This window comes from Trichosurus vulpecula, chromosome 1, assembly GCF_011100635.1.
Source record: "Trichosurus vulpecula isolate mTriVul1 chromosome 1, mTriVul1.pri, whole genome shotgun sequence".
NCBI lineage: Eukaryota > Metazoa > Chordata > Mammalia > Diprotodontia > Phalangeridae > Trichosurus > Trichosurus vulpecula.
The window spans coordinates 6,114,079-6,140,609 of NC_050573.1; the positions used below are offsets into that span (position 1 = coordinate 6,114,079).

Below are 26,531 nucleotides of genomic sequence, written 5' to 3' on the forward strand. Positions count from 1 at the left end.
TGGGCTCTTCAGGTCTCCCTGCTCTACAGGGGTGACACGGTGAGACCTTGGACAAGCCTCCTCCCCCTCTGGGGCTCAGTTTCCTTTCCTGTAAAATGAAGGGCTTGGACTCAATGACCTCCGAGGCCCCTTCTAGTTCTAGACCTGGGATTCTATCACTGAAGGTCTAAGGCTCCCGGTGGAGATCTGGAGAGACAGGGAGGGGGTGGCCCCTTACCTCCTCGCCCCGTACTGCGGGGACGGGGCCGTGGGCTCAGAGGGAGGTGCGCGCCCCAGCGGGGTGCTGGGGGGCGGGGCCCCGCGCTCCCGCGGCGCAGCTGGTGGAGCGCTAGGGGGCGTGGCCTCGCGGAGCTGCGCGCGCTCCCGTGCTCGATCTCGCTCTCGCGGTGCTTGGTTCGGGAGCTCCTTGGGAGCCGTCTCTGTAGAGGAGCTCGCTCTGTCCGGGCCTGAGGCTCCGCCGCTCGGTTGGTGAGTCTTGGGAGCGGGGCCGGGCCGACGCAGTGGGTGGTGCCGCTGTTAACCGCTGCCGCGGGGCCGTGGCCGAGGAGGGGAGCGGAGCGGGGCCGGGGCCGGACCTGGGTCAGGCGCTGAGGGGCGGCCAGGCCCGGCTCCCTCCCCTCCCCCACCGGCCCGGTCCCAGTGCGCTTGCGCAGCGCGGCGCCGCTGGTGGGGGAGCGGGGAGGAGATGAGGCCTCCCTTCCCTCCCCCTCTTCTTCTCCCCTTTCTCTTCCCTCTCCTGCTCCTCCCTGCGCCCTTGCCTGGCTTGGGCTCATTCTTGACCTTACACTTCACTATGAACTTTAACCTACACGAACATTTCAACCGAGACAGGCCCCATCCCCCCCATAAGAGCCCCGCCCCCCCAATAGGATTTTGTCTGTTCAGCCGGGAGCCCCGCCCCTCTCCCCGAGTTTTAGTGTGTTAGGTACGTGCGAGCCCGGGGGTCGCCCAGGCCCGAGGACCTTCCCTGCCTGGAAGTTCCCTAGGCCGAGGGCCCCCCTCCCCATTTTATTGAACTTGATAAACATCAAAGGAGCGACAGTGACAGACTGGCCTGCGGGGTTGGGCCCACTCCTGACGCCCCCTGCCCTCTTGGGTCCTGTTCTGTTTCATGGATTCCCCCCTTTTATTTGCGTGTTAATTCCTGGCTTATAGTAGGGTCAGAGAGACGATTAGTAGAGCATTTTGCAGGTCTTAAAGTGAGGCATAAACTCTTTATTTTGTTATAAACAAATACTTATGGTCAAGCTCCCTTCGCCCACTTACCAAGGAGACCTTGGGAAAAATGAAAAGAGTTCTGACTCTTGTTCATAGCCCAGCCCTGAAACTACCTTGGGATGCCTGTCAGTGTTACCTCATCTGTAAAGGGGGGTCATAATACTCTTAGTGTTATACTGTCGACCCCATAAACCCTAAATAAACATCAATTGCCGTCTAAATGGAGGGACTTTTTAATCCTCTGAAGTTAGTCCTATAATATGAATTCATAGGTTCCTGAGATTTAGAACCTGAGGGGATGCTATGAACCATTTTCGATCAGTGACTAGAGCCCTGTATTTGGAGTTAGAAGACCCGAGGTCACGTACACCTTCAGACATTTACTAGCTGTGCAAGTCACTTAATCTTTGTCTGCCTCAGTTTCCTCGTATATAAAATAGGGATAATAATAGCACCTGCCTTTAGAGGTTGTCCTGAGGATCAGAGATCATGTTTTTAAAGTAGTTTGTAAACCTTAAAGTGCTAGATGCTTCTGTCGGAAAGGAGATTCTTGAATTAAGTCCTAGGATCACAGGTTTCCGGCTGGCAGAGACCTCACCCAGAGGAGCAGCACCTACCTCATCTGATAGTTCTGAAGAACAAATGAGTGAATATATGAAAAAGCTCCTTCCAAATCTTAAGGGGCTCTAAATTTGAGCTCTCTTGAGTTTCACATTCCTCATTTGCACTCAGCGGACTCCAAGGGTCATTTCCAGCTTAGATCCCATGCCTTTGTGACCCTGTGACAAACTCCTCATGTTACAGATGAGGAGGTTGAGGCCCAGAGAAAGGCAGTGACCTAACTTGTCCAAACTTCCCCAGGGAGAGAGTGAGTAACCTGCCTCAGGACCTGAATCTATTCCCTTTTGATTCTAAATCTAGTACTTCTTCCACCTCAAGGTCAAGTGTTCAAGTTGATGCACTAGAATTGCTGTCAGGGATAACTAGTCTAGCTGGAGAAATTCGCTTAAGCTAAGTAAACCTTGTGCTGTACCTGTTATGTACAGAATACAGTTGAGACGGAGGTCCAAAATTTAGATAACGTGTTGGCTCCTGTAGATAATCATCTAATTTGGGGATAAAACACAGTTGTCTAAAATACACACATAACATAAATACATTAGAGAATTAGAAAAGATAATTCTGTGAGTTCAGAGGGAGAAATTATCACCCAAGACAGCTTCATTGAAGAGGTGCTCTTTGAATTCAAGGGTTTTAAAGGCTGGTAGGAATTCAGCAAGCAAAGAGGGCTGACGTTCTGGGCCTAGGGGACAAAACAAAGGCAGAAAAACTGTTTTGGGGACAGAGAGTAGTCGTCAGTTTTGGCTGGAGTAGAATGAAGAGTCAACCGAAATGATGCCGAAAAAGTATTATTATGTGATTTTGGAGATTCTTTACCAGAATAGCTGATGTTCATAAAGCACTTTCAGGTTTGCAAAGTGCTGTATGTATGGAGTGTCCTGAGAATTGAGGATGTGGTTGTTGCTGTAAGATGAAGTTGCCAAAGGAAGAATATAGGAAGAACAGAGAGCCTACAAGAGAGTTTTGTGGCACACCCATGGAGAAGGGTGGAAAAGCTGGTATAAATTAGGGAGTAAAGAGGCAGTGACCAGAGCTAGGGAGAGACTTGTGAGTCCAGAGAAAGCAGGTGTATGAAAAGAGGGGATCATCTCCATCCTTGTCCAACACTGCAAGAGGTCAGGGACCTTTAAAAAGACAGATTTGGTGAGGAAGAGGTAATTTGGTGACCTTTGAGATGGATTTTTCAGTAAAATGGGAGATACCAAAGCTGTATTTAAGTAGGTTGCTAGGGATTGAGAAGAGAGGGGGTGGTAATGAAGTGGGGTGCAATGCATTGAGTATGTACAGATTTTTCAATACATTTGTCTGTGAAAAGTAATCAGAATCCCTTTTTTAGGATTAAATCTGAACATGTTTGTAGACAAATAACCAGAACCTATGGAAAGGAAGAGATCGAAGATTCTTGAGAAGGAGAGAATGATTCTTGTATCAAAGCAGGTAGGGCAAAGATAGAGGGATTAGATCTTTTTCAGATGTAGAGAGGAGAGAATGGGGGTGATGATCAGAAATCTTGAGGCATAGAGGATGGGAATTGAAGGATCTCTTGCTGGGTTATCTCAATCTTATGTGAAAGTAGGCTGAATTCTGTGGGAGTAGGCCACAAATAGAACTGCCGCTGGGGTTTTGGTGGAATCCACCCATAGTACTACTGTTACTACTACTACTGTTAGTACCACTACTACCTCTACCACCACCCCCACCGCCCCCACCGCTCCCACTACTCCCACTACTCCTACTCCTACTACTCCTACTCCTCCTGCTCCTGGTAGCTAGGTGTCGCAGTACATAGAGCTTTGGGCTTGGAGCCTGGAAGACCTGAGTTCAGATGTGGCCTTTGACACTCAGTAGGCAATAGGCAAACAGCTTAAGTGACTTGTCCATGATCACAAAAGTAGTAACTATCTGTAGCCAGATTCGAAATAGATCTTCCTGACTCCAGGCCCAGCCCTCTCTTCACTAGGACACCTGACTGTGTTGGAAACAGGGGAGGAAGCTACTAAGTGGCATGTTTGACCTTGATGTAAGGAAAAGCTTCCTAGCTATTATACCTCTGCAAAAGTGGAATGGGCCTCTTCCTCCCTAGGTGGTGCTTTTTCATTGGGTGTTTTCAAAGGGAGGACTACATGGATATTTAGGGGAATATTATAGAGGAGCCTTCTGTTCAAGTACCATTGGGTAGAGTTCCAGTCAGTTTTGGAGATGTGACTTGCTGGGTGTTTTTGTTTGTTGTTGTTGTTTAATTAATGAAGGAAAAGAGGTTACCCCTGTAGTCTTGAAAAGAAAGGTTTTATACCTCATCTGACAGAAAGGTGATGAACTTAACATGTAAAGAGACAGACATTTTTAGACATTGATAACGTGGGCATTGTTTGTCTTGCTGAACTGTTCAGCCATGTATTGAGGGCTTTGCTTTTTGGATTTAAAAAAAAATTATATTTTATTTTTCTCTCCAGTTACTTGTAAAATTTTTTTAAACATTTGCTTTTAAAAATTTTTTGAGTTCCAGTATCTCTTCCTCCCTTTCTCCCATTCTCCCATCCTTGAGAAGGCAATGTGATATAGATTAGACATATGCACTCGTGCAAAACATATTTCCATGTTAGTCAAATTGTGAAAGAAAACACAGACAAAAACCCCAAGGAAAATGAAATTAAAAAAAATTATGCTTCCATCTGCACTCATACTCCATCAGTTCCTTTTCTGAAGATGGAGAACACTTTATCATAAGTCCTTCAGAATTGTCTTGCACTCTTGCATTGATGAGAATAGTTAAATCATTCACAGTTGATCATCATAAACTATTGACAACCACTCTCTGTCCCCAAAACACTGTTCTTTTGCCTTGGTGTTTTGTCCCTCTAGGCCCAGAATGTTCTTCAGGTTCTGCTCATTTTCCTTTGCATCAATTCATGTAACTCTTTCCAGGTTTTTCTGAGAGGATCTTGCTTGTCATTTCTTATAGGACAATAGTATTCCATCACAATCATACACAACAATTTGTTCAGCCAGCCCCCAATTGTTGGACATCTCTTCAATTTCCAATTTTTTAATCCCACAAAGAGAGCTACAACAAATATTTTTGTGCATATTTTTGCTTTGTTTTCTTTTTACCTCATTGGGATATAGACAAAGTAGTGGTATTGCTAGGTCAAAAGGTGTGCATGGTTTTATAGCCCTTTGGGCACAGTTCCAAATTGCTCTCTGGACTAGTTGAATCAGTATACAAGCATTAGTGTCTCAATTTTCCCACATCCCATCCATCATTTGTCATTTTCCTTTTCTGTCATAGATGTAGGGTGGTAGCTTGGAGTTGTTTGAATTTTTTTAATCAGTAGTGATTTTGAGCATTTTTTCATATGATTGTAGATAGATTTGATTATTTCATCTGAAAAAACTGCCTGTTCATATCCTTTGACCATTTATTAATTGAGGAATGGCTCTTATTTCTATAAATATGACTACATTCTCTCTATATTTGAGAAATGAGGCCTTTGTCAGAGAAACTTGCTGTATTTTTTTCCCACAGTTATGACTGCTAACTTTGTATTTGCCTCTATCCTATTTTCCCTGTTTATTATCCTACTATCTCTCTCCTTTCACCCTGCTTCTGACTTTTACCTCTCCCAATTTACCCTCTCTTTTATCACCCCCATCCTCCTCTTATCCTCTTCCCCTCCTACTTTCGTGCAGGAAAGATTTCTGTATCCAACTTAGTGTGTATGTTATTCCCTCTTTGAAACAGTTCCAATGAGAGTAAGGTTCATGTGCTCCCTGATATTTCCCCTATAATCCCCTTTACTGTAAAAGTTCTCTTGTGCCTCAGATAATTTACTCCATCCTACCGCTCCTTTTCTCTTTATCCCAGTACATTCCTTTCTTGTCTTTTATTTTTTTATTTAATTTGGATTTTTTAGGTAATCATCCCATCATATTCAAGTTACACCCATGCCCTCTGTTTATGTGTACTTCTTTTGACTGCCCTAATAAAAAGAAAGTTTTTAGGACTTACAAGTATCATTTTCCCATGTAGGGTGGTGAACAGTTTAACCTTATTGAATCCCTTATGATTTCTTTTTCCTGATTACCATTTTATGTTTCTCTTGAGTCTTGTATTTGAAAGTCAGATTTTCTGTTCAGCTCTGGTCTTTTCATCAGGTATGCTTGAAAGTCTCTTATTTCCTTTAATATCCATTTTTTCTCCCTGAAGGATAATGCTCAGTTTTGCTAGGTGGGTGCTTTTACGTTGTAATCTTAGCGCTTTTGCCTTTCAGAATATTATATTCCAAGTCCTCTGATCCTTTAACATACATACTGCTAAATCTTGTGTTATCTTGACTGACTGCTCGATATTATTTCTTTTGGGCTGCTTGCAATATTTTCTCCTTGACCTGGGAGTTCTGGAATTTGTCTCTCATATTCCTAGGAGTTTTTATTTTGGTATCTCTTTCAGGAAGAGTCAGTTCTTTTAGTTTCTATTTTACTGGTTCTAGAATGTCAGGGCAGTTTTCCCTCATAATTTCTTGAAAGATGTCTGGCCTCTTTCTGATCATGGCTTTCAGGTAGTCTGGTGATTCTTAAATTAGCTCTCCTAGATCTGTTTTCCATGTCAGTTGTTTTCCTAATGAGAAATTTCACATTCTCTTCTATCGGTTTTGTTGTATTGTTTCTTGATGTCTCACAGAGTCATTAGCTTCCACTTGCTCAATTCTAATTTGTAAGGAATTATTTTCTTCAGTGAGCTTTTGTACCTCCTCCTTCCATTTGGCCAATTCTCCTTTTTAAGGAGTTCTTCTCTTCAGTGCATTTTTGTATATCTTTTTCCATTTAGCCAATTCTGCTTTCCAAGGCATTCTTCTCCTCTTTGGATTTTTGGGCCTCTTTTACCATTTGGTCTTTTCTGGGTTGCTTTTTTCTTTATATTTAATTTTTTAATTTTTAGTTTACAATACTTAGTTCCACAGGTTTTTGAGTTCCAGACTGTTTTCCCCTCCCTTCCCTCCTCCCAAGATGGCATGGAATCCAATATATATTCTATATATACCTTAGCATTAAACATATTTACACAATAGTCAAGTCATAAAGAAGAACCATGATCAATGAGGTGAATCATGAGAAAGAAGAAACAAAACCAAAAAAATCTATATATAGAAAAAAAAGAGAGAGCAGACAGTTTCCCTCAATCCCCATTCATACTCCATAGTTCTCTATTTGGATGTAGATAGCTCCTTCCATCATGAGACCTTTGGGGCTGTCTTTGAACCTTGCATTGCTAAAAGAGCCAAGTCTATTAAAATTAGTCATCACAGAATCAACATGTCTGTGGTTGTGTACAATGTTCTCCTGGTTCTGCTTCTCTCATTCAGCATCATATGAAGCATAATTGCTTCATATTCATTAACTTTATGTGGATTTTCTTCAATGTGAAGTTTTGGTGATGAGACGAATGATTCTCTGTATCAGGCAATTTGGGGTCATATCTGACTGAGGTAAAGCCACCAAAATGGAAATTAATTGGTTTTGATTTTCAAGTTTGAATAGATGATAATTGTTTATGATATTGTTATATTTCTAAAATTTTTCTTATTGCATACCTTGGTAAGCAGCTGTATCTGTGTTGTTAGAAAAGCAATTTCTTTTATAATCTAAATGTTATTAGGTTAAGAATTGTAATTTAAGAAATCTTAAATTACCAAATTTTGTCTTTAATTGTTTTGCTATCATTTGGGAAATTTGTGAGATCGTTAATTAAGCTATTGATGTTATTGCTTAGAGATAGAAGAGTATGTTTAGTTTTGTTTTTTTCTCAATTATATGGAAAAGGTTTGGTGATCAAAATTTAAGAATTGTTTAGCACTTAGGAATTAATAATAATATCAGGATAAATTATAAGCTGTTTCTGAGAAAGAGAGATTTTTTTTTATGAAGAAAAGTTTTGTAAAATCCTTTGCATGATTTTTAGAAAACCTCGACCTTGAATAAGTGTGCTCAGAGAAACAGCAAAAGATAGCAAACAGACCCAAGGTTTTTCTATTTAACCCCTTCCTGGGGACCATGTTACTTCTCCTTATTTTGTAAAATTGCCAAGGCCCCTGGAAACTATCTGCATGGGCAAGGTCATCAGCCTCAGAAAAAGAACTTGTTTGAGTTATGTAGGTCCTAAACAACAAACTTAGCTTGCTGAGAAATTGAAAGTTTATGTACAATAGATAGAAAGGATTCTAATATTTGGCTTTTACACCAGGACAAGTTTAAAGTGGAGAATGAAAGATGTTTAATTAAATCCCTTATGTATGCGAGTCCTGGTAAATCTTTATTGCTTATTGCAGCTCTGTATCTGACTCTAAGCTGTGATTGGTAGGACTTGCTGTTTTAAGGTTAAAAGGCATTTGGGACCATAACTAATTTTGCTTTGAGTTTGGATCTGGGTATAGTTGTCTACATTACATCAGTATCTGAGAGAAGTGCCACAAACTACTCAGAAGGAATGTGATCCATACTGTTAAAGGTGGCGATCTGCATTTGGGAAAAAGCTGAGGGGACAATCTTAGTCTCAGTCTAGGATGCGATCCTCCTGGCCTCAGTTTCCCAATGTGTTCCTTTGGAAAAGAAGTTTCCCACCTGTTTCTGAGTGTAGCAGTGAGGTGGAAGAGATACTGCGTAATTGAGGAATCATAACTGTATCTGGATTATAAACAAAGCCAAGGATGTTTTATCCTGTCATATTTGGCATGTCACATGTCCCTGCTTTTTTTCCTTCTATAGCAAATTTCTATGATCAGAGCAAGTAGTCAGTAAAAGATATGAGCTCTTTTGTGTTATCTTACTGGGCAATCTAATATTATTTTTATCTACAACTAGGGCATGTGCAGAAATTTAAACAAACTGCTTAAGACTCACTTTAAGATGTTCCCTTTGTCTAAAAAGGAATCTAAGAGCGGCAGTATTTTTCCTATGATCGCTCTCTTACAGCCACCAATGTGAAATTCCATTACAATGCTTTCTTGACTGGAAAAAAAACTTCATGATATCTAAGAATTCTGCAGTAATTAGAAACTTTGTTATGATGCTTTGGAATTAGTGTTACTTATGGACTTTTGTACCAACTTAGTAAAGCTTTATGAAGAAGGGTAGAAATGCATACGAGCCACTTAGGACTCACTTTGTAAATGTTCCTTAAGCAATGTGAGAATGTTATTTTGTTATTTGATTAATATCATGCATGTTTAAAATTTTGGTACAATTAATGATGCTAAAAAGAAAAATGATTTGTGGCTTGGCTTATCTTGTAGTGCTGTCAAGGAAACATGACATGACTAGGTTAAGATTTTATATGTACTGTTAAAAATTGGCTATTTAATGTATTTATGTATGTACTGGAGTCTCATCCCTCTGGTGGGGAAATTAATGATGAATCATGTAAAGTATGAGAATTTGGGTCCTGATATGAATTTCTTAAACGTGGCAATTGGCCAAGGTTTCAATTTTGAAGTTGTAAAGATGATCAGGGTATAATTATTAGAAATGGTAACTGAAAATTGTGCTAAGGTAAATTTTGTAGGAGAATGGACAGAAAGCCGGTTCCTCCAAGAAGAATAAGCTGTGGGGATGGCTGAAACAAATACCTAGGACCAGAAGACTTCATTGATGCTCCCTGCCAGACAGCTGTATGGGAAGAGACTTTTGAATTTTAAAGGGATGATTATATTGTTGTTTTCTTTTGGGTCTCTGTATTTGTACTTGTAAAGGGGACTGCCCCCTTTGATTTGTCAATACATTGATCATCCTTCCCATATTTATTAAAAGGGGTAATGGGGACACCAGCATGATGGGAAAGAAAATGTGCTATAAAAGTATGATGAATGAAGAAGATAGGTGGATGGATAGTTCATATCAGCAATGGTGTGTGTGTGAAGTCTTCAAAATAGTGTCAAGGAGAGGAGGGATTGTGCGAGGTAGTGAGAAAATAAAGTGTGAAGACTTCACAGGGTATATGTGTGTGTGTGTGTATGTGTATATATATATGTATATGTATATATGTATTTATATCTAAAATGTTTGAGAATCATTATTTAGGGAAATGGGATAAATTTGAGTCTGTAGGAATCTGATTATTTAGCCTTTAGGAATGTCTTTCTCCCCCTTCTTCTTTAGATTTATAGTTGTCACCTCAGCTGTGAATAGAATACAAGATTGTGAAAGCTTCCCTATGAATAACTCACGCAAGGCAATATTCAAATAGAGATAGTACAAATTTAGTTAGGATGTGAACCTCACCAGGCCTAAGTTTCGTTTTCCTGTAAATCATATGATTTCAGGGAAACCAGATGATATTATGGGGACAGGGGTCCAGTCTCTGGGGTGGGATTTCTTAGAATTGTTTGTACAAGGGTATATATCTCCCTGCTTGCCTTCCGTTCCTTGCCTCTCTTCACTGCTATCTCTGCCCTAGTGAGAGATGCCCAATTCTCGAGACTTGATCAAATAAAGCTTCTGTTTTTTTTTTTTCTACCTTGAGAAACCGAGACATCTCTGTTTTTTTTTTTTAACTTGAGCCAGTGGTCTTTTGTCCCCCACACACCTAATAGGGGTTTGGGCTGAGGCTTAGCACCTAGTAAGACTTAATGAAATACACTGAATTACTCAAAGGAAACAAAAGCCAAACTCTTCAAGGGCACAACTGAAGTGACAGGACAACAACAAAATCCTACCTTCCCCAACCCCTCTTAATTTTAGTGCCTTCCTGCTGTTGATTATTTCCTATTTATTGTGTATTTAGCTTGTTTGTGTATATTTGCATGTTATCTCACCCTTTAGATGGTAAGCTCCTTGAGGACAGGGACTGTCTTCTTCCTCTTGTTTCATCTCCAGCTCTTAGCACAGTTCCTGGAGCTTAATCAGTGTTTAGTGCTTGCTTGATTGTGAAAGAAGGGCCTCAGTGTTAGGGTCCTTGTCTGTTTCCTGATTACCAGCCCAGTTTAGAGATTCTCATAACTTTGGTAGACTGTCTGCTAAGGTGCAGGGGGTTTTGAGAAGGGAGGAGCCCCATGGAAATCTAAGGTCCTTGCATTCTTAGAGAAAGAAGAGGTAGAGGCAGCATTCTTTCCCTTCTTATCCTCCAGGACAAAAGAATCATGACTAAGAATCATTTGAAGCCATGTTGCTGTTTGAACATCTAAATCCCAACTTCTTCAAATTTATATCAGTTCCCAAAGATGTTGTGTAAAGGCCTTCATCCTTTTCACCTTGAAATCCTTCTGATTCTAGTCTTCTCCCAGAAAGCTCCAGAAAGCCCCTCACCCCCGCCTAGGCCTTACTTTGGAACTTAATTCTTTCTTTTCCCTTCTTGCAGGTAGCATATGACCTTTTGGGAGACTTTATTTTGTGAATTTAGCAATATACACTACTGAAGGGAGTTTAATTTGGACAGTGATATCTGTCATTGGTGTAGGAGTTACTCTTTGTACTAGTACCTTTTTGCAGTTTTTTTTAATAGTTTTACCAAATGCCTACTATGTGCTTTTTTAGGCAAGCATATGTATTCACCTTTAGAGTTAGAGGATTAGAATTAGGGTTACATATGCTTTCCTAAAAGACTATTTTATGGAGAACTCTCAGGAGGCAGGCACTCACTTAGTGGTCAAAAAAAGCGATACAAGGACACTCTCAAGGTCTTTCTGAAGAACTTTGGAATTAATTGTGTGACATGGGAGACACTGGTACAGGACTGCCCAGCGTGGCGTGCCCTCATCAGAGAAGGTGCTATGTTCTATGAGCAAAGCAGAACTGAAAAAGCTCAAAGGAAATGCAGGATGTGCATATTTAGAGAATCCACTCCAATTCTTCACATGGACTATTTGTGCCCTATGTGTGGTAGAATATTCTGAGCTCGTATTGGTCTGATCATCCACTGTCGGACTGTTTCAACAATCTGGCTAGCAGCTTCTGTGGGGGTATAAGATTCACCCACAACCAGCACCCAGAAAGCTGCCAACAGCACAGGTTTTTCTGACCTGCTTAATTAAGGAAAGCAAGGTGAAGGGGTTGACAAGCTTACTTTTAATTCAGCATTCAAATGTTATTCAGTTAGTTCAGGGGAAAAAGCCAGCACCCTGAACTTCAAAACAAAATGCAAACAAATTACAAACATTAACAGACTTTGTCTGATTCAAATCCCAACACATAGTTACCAGAGTTCAACAAAGTCTCAACATCCGGGTTTACAAGCTGGAGGGCTCCTTAGCTACAGCTGCCTGGAGTCTCCTCATCAACACCATCTCCAGAGCCCCACACAAATGGCTCTGCCTTCCCTTCTTATAGGGCTTCAGACATCATCAAACATCATCTGAGTCACCAGGGCTCAGGCTCTGGCGATTGGTTCTTGAGTTGGTCCCTCCCCTTAGGACCCTGGGAGGTTCATATCCATGTGGATTACATCAACACCTAATGGGGTTTGGGCCTGGGGCTTAGCACCTAGTAAAGCTCACTGAGATAAATTGAGTCACTCAGAGAAAACAAAGGCCATTCTGGTTACAGGGACACACTACAACTTGATCCCAACATAGTGAGGTCATTTTGCCCTTTTCAGTAACAGAAGACAACCAGCTGACCAACCAGCCATGTGCTAAGTGCTTTATAAATATTTTTCCTTTTGCTTGTCACTACAGCTCTGTGCTATTATGATACTCATTTTACAGGGGAGGAAGTACAGCTAATTGACTTGCAGGGGCACACAGCTAGGAAGTATCTGAGGCTGGATTTGAACTCTGGCCTTCATAACTCCTGGCCCTTTATCCCACCTAGCTTCAATGTCTTCAGTATTTATTGATATATACCATATTAGAAAATAAAATGGCTACAATTTAAAAATATTTATTCATTTAAAATAATAAACCCATTATATACCAACATGTAATGTTTTTATGAAAATAATTTTTTTAAATTCAGTGAGAAGAGTGGCATTGATTTTTACATATTTTTATAAATCTCTTTAATATCTGGCTCGATGAAAGTTCTTTCTTAGATCCTTCTTTATTGCGTCTGCTTGCCAATTAATTCTTGTGTGGGCTGGATGTTAGATCAGTTCAAGGTTATTTCTGGTAGATTTCATTTAGGAAGCTTTTTGGGTGTCTAGAAACATCTAGGTCCTTCCATAATATGTTGTCCTAGGGATAGAAGCTCCCAGCATGCTATGTTCTAATATGACCTTCCTCACCCCAAGGAGATAACATCTTTGACCCCTTAGCTGCATCACCATCTGCCCTCCCCAGATATCTCCCCTTGAGCCTTAGGTCCCAATCACTTTTCCTGGAGATTGATCATTCAGTGTGAGCTCTGTAAGCTGTGTCCTGGAATTTACACTGTTAGGCAGTGGGGGTGATAACAACAGTATGTCAGTTTTAGGGGCGATTTCTATACTCTGTTCTTGGACATGTGCTCCTGTGTTCACCTCTTCTCAGTGAAGTTGTCTTCTCCACTTCTTGCCCTAGATTTCAAGGCCTCTTAATTTAGAGGCTAAGAAGCCAGGCCGGGAGGAGTCTCTTCCCAGACTGAGCTTTTTGCTCTGGTTTGACCCCATGTCTTTCTTGTGCCTCCCTTGGCTCCCATGTTATTGATGCTGGGGAAATCTGGCACTGTTTCTTCTACTGTCCTTCTTTGACCAGCTACTGTCTTTCAACTTTCTCTGTTTTCCAGCTTGCTTTCTCTAACACACATGCCACCCCCTGCTCTCGGTCACCATACCCAGAGAGCACCTTACTAGAGGTTTAGGCTTGTAGTTAGAACAATTCTTTAGCACATTCCAGAATACCCTCCCTAATGGGAAACAGCAGGATAGCAATTTGGTAATACTTCACCAGAAAGTGCCCCAAAGAAAGTGATTGAATCTCAGAATCTCTGGATGGTGCCTGACTGGCTGTGCTCTTCACAGTCCCCTCAGACTGCTTTGCTACTTCTTCCTCTTTCAGTAATTGAAACCTACTTTTTTTGTGTGTGAGCACCAGAACTCAACAAAACTTGTCTTATGAAATTTTGGTTTTCTCTTTATTGTAATTTTATTTGTAACTTCCCAAAGGATGGCAGGCAGCTACAAAGTTAAAACTACCATAAAATAGGCCAGTGGAGTATAAAAACCAGAGAGAGACTATTCAGAAGTTCAGTCGCCAGGCCTTCCAATCAGCTAATGACTATTGTTGGACACTGAATTTGCTTGTGAGTTTCTTGGCAACCCTTTGGGTCATGTAGTAGTCATTGGCTGATCCAACAAAAGAACCTGCAAATCAACTGCAAAGACTTTTTTTCATGAACAAAACTCAAGATACACAAAGACTGTTTGAGTGATTAGTCTTTAGCTTCTGTGAGAACTGAGGGCAGAATATTAAATGGTCTCCCAGTAAACAGGAAGTGGCAGGTCAAGGGTGCTTTAGGTGGGGAGTTAGTGGTTTCCCTGCAGACCTCCCTTGTATTATAGTAAATACATTAATGTCTCACCCACGCTCCTGGAATATGAGTTCCAAGACACCCAGAACTATAACTTTTTTAAACTCTGTACTAAACAGGCAGTTGGTGACCTGGTAATTAGACCCCTGGGCTTAGAGTCAGACCTGAATTCAAATGTGGCCTCAGACTCTTATTACCTGTGTGACCCCAGAGACAGGAGTCTGAGAGAGTTGTGGGAGCTAGCAATTCTAGGGTCTCATCTATTCTGTGCCCACTCAAACACAGTGCGATCCTGCACGAGTCACTGCTTTAGGGCCTTCTCTTACTTCCTCTTTTAACTCAGGTGGTTGGACTGGATGATCTTGATGCCCTTCTGGTTCTGGAATATCTGGTTCTGGTATCTGGGAGAGAAAGTGACTGAGATGAATTTCCCTTATTTTGCCCCCTGTTATTCTAGTTTAATAGAGGCAGCCAAATGGTACCGTAAATAGAGGGCTGGACTTAGAATCACAAAGACTTGGGTTTGAGTCTTGGCTCAGACCCTTATTGACTCTGTGACCCTGGACAAGACACCTAACTACCTCAGTTTCCTTCTTGGGTTATAGTTAAGATCAGGAAATCATTTGCTGCTAAATAAAGGCAGACATCACCTTTAAGGTTATGGTCTTTGGAGGAGTAAACACCCACCATTGTTACTAGTACAGATGAATGAATGCCTATGTCTCCTCATAATTTGCCTCAGCTCTTCTGTAGTTAGTCATGACGTATACCCCATAACGCATGATGAAAAATGCTATCCATATCCAAAGAAACAATAGAGGAGTCTGAATGCAGATCAGAGCAGACTATTTTCACTTTTTTAATATTTTTTGTGTTGGGTTTTGTTTTGGGGTTTTTTTTGAGTCTATTCTTTTATAATGTGACTAATATAGAAATATGTTTTATATGATTGAACATATATATAACATATCACATTGCATACAGTCTTAGGGAGGGGGAAGGTGAAGGTGGGGAGGAAAAATTCGGAACTCAATTTTTTTTAAATGAGTGTTAAAATTTGTCTTTACATGTAGTTGGAAAGAATAAAATACTATAAAAAAGAAAGAAATATACCCATAGTTGTAACATGTTAAAAAAAAGCAGCAAAAGGGGGTGGATAATGATAGTTTTGCAAAACAAAAGTGTTGATGAAATACTAAAAAGCAATAAAGAGCAGAAGGGCATTCAGACAAGAACAGAGGATAACAGTTGTACTGTCATTAAATGTCAATCAGCTAGTACTTATTAAACAAAAAAGTATCATAAGAGTTCACTATTTAATATGGAGTCTTCTTTTTCTCTTTGTGTATTGAACTGTCCATTTTTATGTTTGTGAGGTTGATGATAAAAAGATAAAATTAAAGGCATACCATATTTGCATAGGCTTTTGGATATTCAAGCAACTAAAGTGTTATACGCACACATATGAAAAATGGCCAAATACTTGTGGTCTTGATAATTATACTAGCAATATTCCTCAAGTTTTGATCTAATCAGTGCCATAGTAGAGCATTTGTGGAAATAATTAGGTTATGGCAGTAGTGAGTTAGATGCAAAAGAGATTGCAAACATAGGATCAACAGGACTTGGCAACTAATGAAATGTGGGGGATAAGGGACGGTGAGGTATCAGCAGTGACTCCAGTGTTGCAGTCATGGGTGATGCCCTACTGAGAGTTATCTCAATACTCAGATACACTCTAATCTAAGTTGTGTTCCAAAATTATTTATAATGCTTTTTCTTCCTTTCAGCCACTAGGTCAGTTTCAAATCATCCTTGGGTACTCTTTTTTTTTTTAGCAAAATTGCCAAGGAACTAGAGACAGAGAGAGGATTCTTTCTACCTTAGTAATGCCACTGATCCCAATCTTAGGAGCAGTGTAGGGAGTACTTGAAAGACTGGTTACTTTTCCTATTGTGAATTCCTCAGTTCTTCCTGGCAGCAAAATCCTTGATATCTCTCTACTAAAATAAGAGATTTTGAGTTCAAACAGCTTTAGAGGATTCTCTAAAACCTCAAAGTGAAATGTCTAGGGTTAAACAGCTAGTTAGTGTTTGAGAAAGGATTTGAATTCAGGTCTTCATGACCCTAGGTCTAATGTACTATCCACCATGCCCCCTAGCTGCCTGTAGTTGCCTTCTTACTAAATTCAGCTCAACAATCCTTTTGGATCCTGAATGTAATAAATTATTGAGATTAGCTATCCCTGTTTTGTATCATCTGCAATTTTGATCACCTTGTCAACTGTGCCTTTATTCAAGTCAATGAAAATTATGCAGGAGGGAAGTGACTGCCCCTTTTTCACAACCATTGTAACTGTCTGTGACAAGGTGCACGGCTAAGACAGTGGATGACAGAACCTGTGTCTGAAATGTCTTGGGATGTTGAAATGATGGACAAAGTTGAATCAGATGAAATTTAACAGGAACAAGTGAAGAATTCCCGCTTGAATTCTAAACAGCTATTTCACAGATAGGAGAAACAGCACTTGTGTAAAATGGTTCAACAGTGTTGTTTTGGTATTAAAAAAAAAAAGGTAGTATTATCCTAGGATTTGTTAAGAATGTTATAGTGTTCATAACAAATTTGACAGTTTTGTTATCCTCTACCCTGATCCAGCCAAATTAAGACTACTGTGTTTAGGGGGGTGGAGCCAAGATGGCGGCTGGAAAGCAAGGACTTACATGAGCTCCCACCCAGGTCCCTCCAACCACCTATAAAAAATGGCACTGAACAAATTCTAGAACTGCAGAACCCACGAAATAGCAGAGGGAAGCAAGGCTCCAGCCCAGGACAGCCTGGGGTAAGGTCTATCGCTTGGACCTGTGAGTGGCGGAGCAGAGCAGAGCCCAGCGTGGGCCGCACAGACGAACCAGACCAGGAGCCAGGCGAAACTGGCCCTAGCTCCCTGAATCAGTGAGCTGTGGCAGTTAACAGACTTCTCAACCCACAAACACCAAAGACAAAAGAGAAAGTGGGAAAAGCTGCTGGGACAGAATGAAAGGAGTTCATGGTTGGGCTACCGCCTCAGGGGCAGCGGAGGTGGGGCAGCTACAGAACTACAGCTGCAGTTGCTTCAGGCCCCAGGTCCACCTGATGGGAGCAATTAAGTGGCAGATCTGAGCGGGAGTTCAGAGCCAGCTTAGATCTGAGTCCAGTCCAGGTTGGTGGTTCTTGGGGGAGGAGTAGTGCTGGTGTGGCAGAGCTTGCTGTGTAGCTCTGAAAACAACAGCGCAGCCCCTCAAGCTTGGGACAAAGTACTCTATACTCTACAAGCAGTCATACCTCGACGAAAAACTCAAGGGTCAAGTAAGTTGGCTGGGAACGTGGCTAGGCAGCAAAAACGGACTCATATTCAGACTCAGACTTTGGAATCTTTCTTTGGTGACAAAGAAGACCAAAACATACAGCCAGAAGAAGTCAACAAAGTCAAAGAGCCTACATCAAAAGCCTCCAAGAAAAACATGAACTGGTCTCAGGCCATGGAAGAGCTCAAAAAGGATTTGAAAAAGCTAGTTAGAGAAGTAGAGGAAAAAATGGGAAGAGAAATGAGCGTCATTCGAGAAAACAATGAAGGAGAAGTCATTGATTGGCTAAAGGAGACCCAGAAAAATACTGAAGAAAATAACACCTTAAAAAATGGACTAACTCAAATGGTAAAAGAGCTCCAAAAAGCCAATGAAGAGAATTCCTTAAAAGGCAGAATTAGCCAAATGGAAAAGGAGGTCCAAAAGACCACTGAAGAAAATACTACCTTCAAAATTAGATTAGAGCAAGTGGAAGCTAGTGACTTTATGAGAAATAAGATATTATAAAACAGAACCAAAGAAATGAAAAAGTTGAAGACAATGTGAAATATGTCATTGGAAGAACCACTGACCTGGACAATGGATCCAGAAGAGACAATTTAAAAATTACTGGACTACCTGAAAGCCATGATCAAAAAAAGAGCCTAGATATCATCTTTCAAGAAAGTGTCAAGGAGAACTGCCCTGATATTCTAGAGCCAGAGAGTAAAATAGAAATTGAAAGAATCCACAGATCACCTCCTCAAAAAGATCCCCCCAAAAAAACTCCTAGGAATATTGTTGCCAAATTCCAGAGCTCCCAGAGCAAGAAGAAAACACTGCAAGCAGCCAGAAAGAAACAATTTGAGTATTATGGAAACACAATCAGGATAACACAAGATCTAGCCTTTCTTCCATTAATGGATCAAAGGGCTTGGAATATGATGTTATGGAGGTCAGTGGAGCTAGGATTAAAACCAAGAATCACCTACGCAGCAAAACTGATTATCATGCTCCAAGGCAAAACATGGATTTTCAATAAAATAGAGGACTGTCAAGCTTTCTCAGTGGAAAGACCAGAGCTGAATAGAAAATTTGACTTTCAAACACAAGACTCAAGAGAAGCATGAAAAGGTAAACAAGAAAAAGAAATCATAAAGGACTTACTAAAGTTGAACTGTTTTGTTTACATTCCTACATGTAAAGATGATGTGTATAATACATGAGACCTCAGTGTTTGGGTAGCTGAAGGGAATATACATACATACATACATACATATACATATATATACATACATACATATATATGCATATAGACAGAGGGCACAGGGTAAGTTGAATATGAAGGGATGATAGTAAAAAAAAATCAAATTAAGGGATGAGAGAGGAATATATTTAGAGAGGGAGAAAGGGAGAGATAGAATGGGGTAAATTTTCTTTCATAAAAGTGGAAGAAAAAGCAGTTCTGTAGGAAGGGAAGAGGGGGCAGTTGAGGGGGAATGAGTGAATCTTGCTCTCATCAGAATTGACCTGAGGAGGGAATAACATACACACTCAATTGGGTATCTTACCCCACAGGAAAGGAGGAAAGAGATAAAAAAGGGGGGATGATAGAAGGGAGGGCAGATAGGGGGAAGAGGTAATCAAAAACAAACACTTTCAGAAAGGGACAGGGTCAAGGGAGAAAATTGAGTAAAAGGGGATAGGATAGGCAAGGGCAAAGTATAGTTAGTCTTTCACAACATGAGTATTGTGGAAGGGTTTTACATAATGATACGCTTGTGGCATATGTGGAATTGCTTGTCTTCTTAGGGAGGGTGGGTGGGGAGGGAAGAGGGGAGAGAATTTGGAACTCAAAAGTTTTAAGAAGAGATGTTCAAAAAAAAGTTTTTGCATGCAACTAGGAAATAAGATATACAGGCAGTGGGGCATAGAAATCTATCTTGCCCTACAAGATAGTAAGGGAAAAGGGGATGGGGGGGAGTGGGGTGACAGAAGTGAGGGCTGACTGGGGAATGGGGCAACCAGAATATATGCCATCTTGGAGTGGCGGGGGAGGGTAGAAGTGGGGAGAAAATTTGTAATTTAAACTTTTGAGAATTGAATTAACATATGTAAATCCTTTTGCAAATCTTAACGGGCTAGATAAATTAACTATTGCTATCATTATTATTTAGAAATAATTCTATGTTTTAAATAAACTGCGTTGTTTACTAAAAAAAAGACTACTGTGTTTAGCTCCTGAGTCCAATAGCTTAGGAAATGCAGATGCAAACTGGAACATGTCCAGAAGATGAACAAGATTATGAGAATATAGGAAAACATGCTGTATAGATCTTTTGAAAGAAATCAATGTTAATCCTGAAAAGAGAGGAAACTTTTGGGCTAAGAGTGGAGTAAGTGGTGCATAGGAGTTCTTGTCAAGATTTGTGTGGATCAGCATTGTTTTTCTCATGTCAGGGTTCCAGAAGAAGAGTAACCTTTAGATGGGAAAGGATAAAACAGAAATGGCTAATGGGGAATTGAAACTCATAATAAATAAGGAGATTGTAACCTTTCTGACCTTGATAAATCTTAAGTCGCTTGGCCCAGTTGACCTGATTTCTATAGCATCTTCACAAACTAACAAATAATATTGCTGAACTTCTGTCAGTGACACTTGAAAGATTTTAGAGAATGGTCTGGAGAAGGACCAAAGCCCCAATTAAGGGGAAAAACAAAGTGAAAAATAAAGTTTGGGAGAGATTAGGAGAGCTCAATGGAGTTAACAAGCCCTATGCCAGTGAACTTATCTTCAGTTCCTGGGGAAACTTTCTGGGATAGGTCATTAAAGATAGGATTAGTGGATAGAGGAGAAAAACAAAGTTGTGAATATAAAAAAATCATTATAAAACTATAATGTAACTAGCAAAACTTAGCCTTATTAGTCCTTTTTTATTTTAACAGGATATTAAAATGGATAAAGGTATATTGATGGATAGAGGGTTACTTTTTGAATGTGAAATACCTGGGATCATTTCCCTGCTCTGATACATACTGGCTATGTGACCTTTGGTAAATCATTTAACCTTTCATCCTTCAGTGGCACTAAGGAAACTCTCTAAGACTATAATAAAAGTTGCAAACAAATTTCCAGTCTTTATTGGGAGAGAGAATTTTCTCACTGGGGAGCCCCTTACCCTCTTAAACAGAATGTCTCCAAACCTTCTTCTCCCCCCCCCCCCCCAAAAAAAGAGTCCCAAAACCCAAATGGGTACTGATAACCCTGTATATATACCCATTTAGGTATAATTTCCTTTGGTTTAGGGTAATTATTTGATAAATATGTCATAATGTTTTTGTGGAAAAGATTGAGAGAATATGAACTAAATAATTAACGTGTTTAATAGCTTTGGAATTTTGAATGGTTGCACTTAAAACAGTTGTTAGTGGTTCAATGTAAGCTGAGCAGAACGTCTCCATTAGAGTACCCGATGGTCAGTGTTTGGTCTGTTCTCTTAACTTTTCTTTTTCATTGACTTGAACAAAAGCATAGTTGACAAGGTGATCAGAATTGCAGATGATACAAAATTGATAGGGATAGCTAACCCAATAATTCATTGCATTCAGGATCCAAAAGGATTGTTGGGCTGAATTTAATAAGAAGGCAACTAGAGGCAGCTAGGTGGCATGGTGGATAGTGCGTTAGACCTAGGGTCTTGAAGTCCTGAGTTCAAATCCATTCTCAAACACTAACGAGCAGTTTAACCCTAGATAGGTCACTTAACTGCTGTCTATCTCGATTTCCATATCTGTAAAATGGGGGTATTAATAGTACATGCCTATCAGAGTTGTTGTGAAGATCATGTAAGGTGATATTGATAAAGGGCTTTAAGGGTACATTATTGATTTTATTTTTGATGTTACTGATTTTATAGGTTATCTGGAAGATGTTTGCTGAATGAATTGATGAATTAGAAGGTCAAGAAATGGGAGGGGAGCAGGTAGATTTCTTATTAGCGTGTTCTCTATTTGAGATGAGGAGGATTTGATCCCAGACTATTTATAGCAATCTCTTTTCATTGATATTTCCCCTTACTCTCATTCTTTTCCTTTAGCCGATTCCCCAGTAACCTTTGCCATACTTCCTCACTAATGGATTGACTTGTGTTCAACCTTTTTCCTCGTCTTCTCCCCATACTGGAAAGTGTCAAAGCCACAGGCTCTTCGTAGGCATTAGCTTTCATTTCCATATTCCGTTCAAATGACAGCAGTTCATACTACATATTGGAAAGCCCTTTTCTTCACTCTAGTACATAGGTTTATGTTGTAGGTTTTAGAAATAAATTATTGCTTAATTTGTATCACTATTAAATATTTCAGACACTTTGCCTTTACCTGCCGTTTGCCTAATTCCCTAGTCCAGGGGGACACACAGTAGCGATTTGTTCCAGACAACTGGAGAGAGCATTTCAGAAACCTGGTGTTCAAGAATGTGGAGGAGATGCAGAATTAGCCAGCCCTATTGTTCTTCTTTCATTGTTTTCTCAACCCTTAGGGATGTATCCATAACAAGTAAGAGAAATTTAGAAACCTGGAAATCTTAGTCATGTCAGAAAAGTGAATGCCAATTCTGCCCAACCCTTTAGACTTCTCTGTATCATTCTTTTTAATTATTTTTTTATCACCAAAATTCCACGTTCCATTTCTTTCTTCCCCCTTCCCCTCAATTGAGAATGAAAAACAAATCTTTTTTTACAGACACAGTTAAGTAAAACAAATTTCTGCATTGACTATGTCTAAAAGAAAAATACACATGCAGTATACACACGTATATTGTGTGTATATGTCACTCTACACTCAGAGCCCTTCTCTCTATCAGGAGATAGGCAGCATGTTTCGTGTGTAGATCAGTTCCTAAGTGTCTGGAAAGTTACTTGTTTCTATAGCATTCTTGTCACTGTGCAGACTTTTGTGATTTTGTTCACTTTACATCACTCTGAAAACACTCCCTTCTGTTCTTATAGCACAGTAATATTACATCACATCCAAATAACCACACCCTGTTCAGCCATTCTCTTTTGTCTGAGATTCCTGCCCAAGTTATTCTCCAGGTTTCAGACCAGGCTAGATAGAAGCTGGAACTAAAACCGTGCTTTTCTCTGGGGCCAGGGGAGAGCGAGGTCTAAGCTACCGTGCTCCTTCTTGCATGTGAACTTACTCCTTGCCCAGTAAACAGCATAGGACCCAAGAGTGCGCCTTAATGTGGTGAAAAGACCATTGGGATAAAAGACTAGAGAAGTAATGTTACATAATAGAGCTTTGGATTTTGGAGTCAGTAGAAGTTGTTTTGAGTGTCAAATTGGATACTTTATTAACAGTGTAACTTCGGGCAAGTTGCCCACTCTGAACCTCCCTCATTTGCAAAGTAACTGAACTACCCATCTTCATGCAATAATGAGTCTCAGTATTTAGTAAGATGTAATGACTGAAAACTTATATTTATGTCACATTTTAAGGTTTGTAAAGCTCTTTCTTTATAATAGCCCTGCAAATATAAGATTTTATTATTTGTATCGTAATACTATTATCTAGTAATTAGTATCTTAATACTGTCCTTTGAAGCTAGAGTTGTTATTGATTTTGGTGGGGTTTTTTTTGTTGGTTTTTTTTATGAATATGATAAAGGTGAACTATGTGTATAGTACAGGGAACAGAGGATGCTTAGATTTTTTTCTTTCAGATTAGGAGACTAGGCCAGAAACCAGTTACTGTGGGATATTGACATTTCTTCTTTTTTTCAGTTTGGCAGATCAGAGCAGTAAAGAAGAAGTCTCCTCCAAAGCTGGGCTCCTATGGAAGAATCATCCCAGGAAAAACTCACAAATGATGGTCCTTGTGAGTCTAAATTGAGTGAAACCTGGGAATATGAAGCCAGGTTAGAGGAGGAGCAGAGTGATGAGGAGAAAACCCAGCATGTAAAAATCATCCAAAGGAAAGCCCCTAGGAAATTGAGAAGCCATGAATTTAATAAATGTGGTCGCCTCTTTGGTGTAGGACCAATTCTTTTTCCACAACAGAGAGTACCCATAGGAAAGAATCTTCCTAAATATGATACACATAGAAAGAGCTTCAGACTGTATTCAGACCTAAGAAAATACAATAAGATTTCCTCAAAGAAGATATTTTCTAAGTATAATGAAAGTGGGAAATCCTTCAGTTATCACTCAGACCTAATTGAATATCATAGGCTACATACTGGAAAGAAACCTTATGAATGTGGGAAGGCCACATTATGGAGAACACAGCTTATTCAACAACAGAGAATTCATACTGTAGAGAAACCTTATGCATGTATTGAATGTGGGAAGGCCTTCTGCAAGAGGACACAACTTACTCAACATTTCAGAATACATACTGGAGAAAAACCTTATGAATGTATTGAATGTGGGAAGACTTTCCGACAGAGTGCACACCTTACTCGCCATCAGAGAATTCATACTGGAGAGAAACCCTATACATGTAATCTATGTGGGAAAGCCTTCAACCACAGCTCTTCCCTTGCTTCCCATCAGAGAATTCATACTGGAGAGAAACCTTATGGATGTGATCAGTGTGGGAAAGCTTTCAATCACAGTTCTTCTCTTGCTTCTCATCAGAGAATTCATACGGGAGAGAAACCTTACGAGTGTAATGAATGTGGGAAAGCCTTCCGCCAGAGCACAGAACTTACTAGACATCAAAAAATTCATACTGGAGAAAAACATGAATGTACCGAATGTGGGAAGGCTTTCCACCAAAGTTCACACCTTACTCGACATCTGAGAATTCATACTGGAGAGAAACCTTATAAATGTAATGAATGTGGGAAGACCTTCAATTATAGTTCCTCCCTTGCTTCTCATCATAGAACTCATACTGGAGAAAAACCTTATGGATGTATTGAATGTGGAAAAGCCTTTGGTAAAAGGACACAGCTTATTCAGCATTGGAGAATTCATACTGGAGAGAAACCTTATGACTGTAATGAATGTGGAAAGGCCTTCCGTCAGAGCTCACAGCTTACTCGACATCAGAAAATTCATACAGGAGAAAAACCATTTGAATGTGATGAATGTGGGAGAGCCTTCCGCCAGAGATCACAGCTTACTTACCATCAGAGAATTCATACTGGAGAAAAACCTTATGAATGTAATGAATGTGGTAAGGCCTTTTGTCAGAGCACTGAACTTACCCAACATCATAGAATTCATACTAGTGAGAAACCTTTTGAATGTCATGAATGTGGTATGGCCTTTCGCCTGAGTACTGGACTTACTCGCCATCAAAAAATCCATACTGGAGAGAAACCTTATGAATGTAGTGAATGTGGAAAGGCCTTCTGTCAGAGAGCAGAACTTACCGTACATCATAGAATTCATACAGGAGAGAAACCATATGTGTGTAATGAATGTGGGATGGCCTTTCGACAGAGCTCACAACTGACTCCACATCTCAGAATTCATACAGGAGAGAAACCTTATAAATGTAATGAATGTGGAAAAGCTTTCAATCGCAATTCATCCCTTGTTTCCCATCACAGAATTCATACTGGAGAGAAACCTTATGAATGCAATAAATGTGGGAAGGCCTTCCGCCGGAGTACTGGACTTACTCGACATCAGAGACTTCATATTACAGATAAATCTTATGAATGTAATGATTAAGGGAAGGTTTTCCTCCAAAACAGGTATCTTAACATCAGTTCATTAGTGAAGTGAAAAGTCTTTTAAATGTTTTGATCCTTAAAAAAAAATGTACTACATTTTGACACAAGACATATTGCAACAAACGTCCTCCAGAAAGTTTTTTGCTTTTGTTAACAGAAAGAATGGTTGTAACATTGACCATTGTATTTGACTAGAGTTTTGTTGCTTCATAATGCTGACTTTATTAACATTGTTGTAGTCATTGTGTATGTTGTGTTTTGGCTCTGCTTTCATTACTTTGCAGTACTTTCCCTGTGGTTCTTTGAATTTTTTATTCTTCCTTACAGCACAGTAATATGTAATTACATTCATATACCCCAAATTGTTCAGTTATTCTTTGCTTGTTGAGTACATACTTTGCTTCCAGATTTTTGTTATGCATCATGATGTTATGAATATTCTTTGAGCATCTGGGTCTTTTGGTTTTTGTTAATGCCCTATTTGGGGTATAGACCCAGGAGTGGAATCTCAGGGTCAGAGGGTACGAACAGTTTAGTAACTTTTCTTTTATAGTTTTCTATTCCTGTTTGATTGAATCATTTTATAGCTTGATTAGAAGTGATTTGATCAGTTTGCTTTCCCAAATCCTTTCCAACTCTGTGTTTCCCATATTTTGGGATTGAGGTGATTCATCAAGGTTATTTTAATTTTAATATTTCTGAGTACTGATTTCTGAGTGTTGTTGGATATTTTTCAGGTGAATTTTGTTTAACTATATCATCTTTTGAAAACTGTTCCTATCCTTTGATCATTTGCTTATTTCAGAGTAACTCTTGATCTCATATTTGTATTCCTTTTTGTTTTTGGATGCAAACTTTTATTAGATATATTTAAAGAGAATATTTTTTCTTGCAGTGTTTATCTTCTGATTCTAGATGCATTGAGTTTATTTGTGCAAAGGTGTCTGTGTTTGGTTTTTATTTTGTCATTTGATTGAAAATGTTGTGTTTTATTAACTATCCCATAACTGGTTACAGATGTTTCCCATTATACTTAGTTATGAAAGAGAATCTTCTGTTCTCTCTTGGTTTTGTTTGCTTTTTGTTATTTTTTTTAATAGTGTTTTGTTTTTTATATTGTTAGTTGAGCCATTTGGAATATAGTGTGGTATATGCTGTAAGATGTTTATCTAAACTTACTTTTTGCTAGACTTTATAGTTTTTCCAGTAGCTCTTACTCTAAATAAAGAGTCCCTACTGCTGTA

The 26,531-nt window shown here is 39.7% G+C and overlaps 1 protein-coding gene across 2 annotated transcripts; it reads left to right on the forward strand.

The window, feature by feature from the left end:
* The first annotated feature begins 371 nt into the window (after positions 1–371).
* LOC118853808 (zinc finger protein 883-like) lies at positions 372–26,531 on the forward strand. 2 transcript variants are annotated; one of them, XM_036764019.1, is made up of 2 exons: positions 372–468; positions 23,384–26,531. In XM_036764019.1, exon 2 carries the CDS (start codon positions 23,435–23,437, stop codon positions 25,283–25,285), a length of 1,851 nt encoding a protein of 616 aa, XP_036619914.1. In that variant the 5' UTR covers positions 372–468; positions 23,384–23,434; the 3' UTR covers positions 25,286–26,531. The 2 variants fall into 2 exon arrangements, with proteins under 2 accessions (XP_036619914.1, XP_036619924.1); XM_036764029.1 differs by lacking the exon at positions 372–468 and adding an exon at positions 21,532–21,583.

Bases quoted from the DNA above. Each gene is read 5' to 3' on its own strand.
- LOC118853808 (XM_036764019.1), top strand. From the start codon at position 23,435: ATGGAAGAATCATCCCAGGAAAAACTCACAAATGATGGTCCTTGTGAG.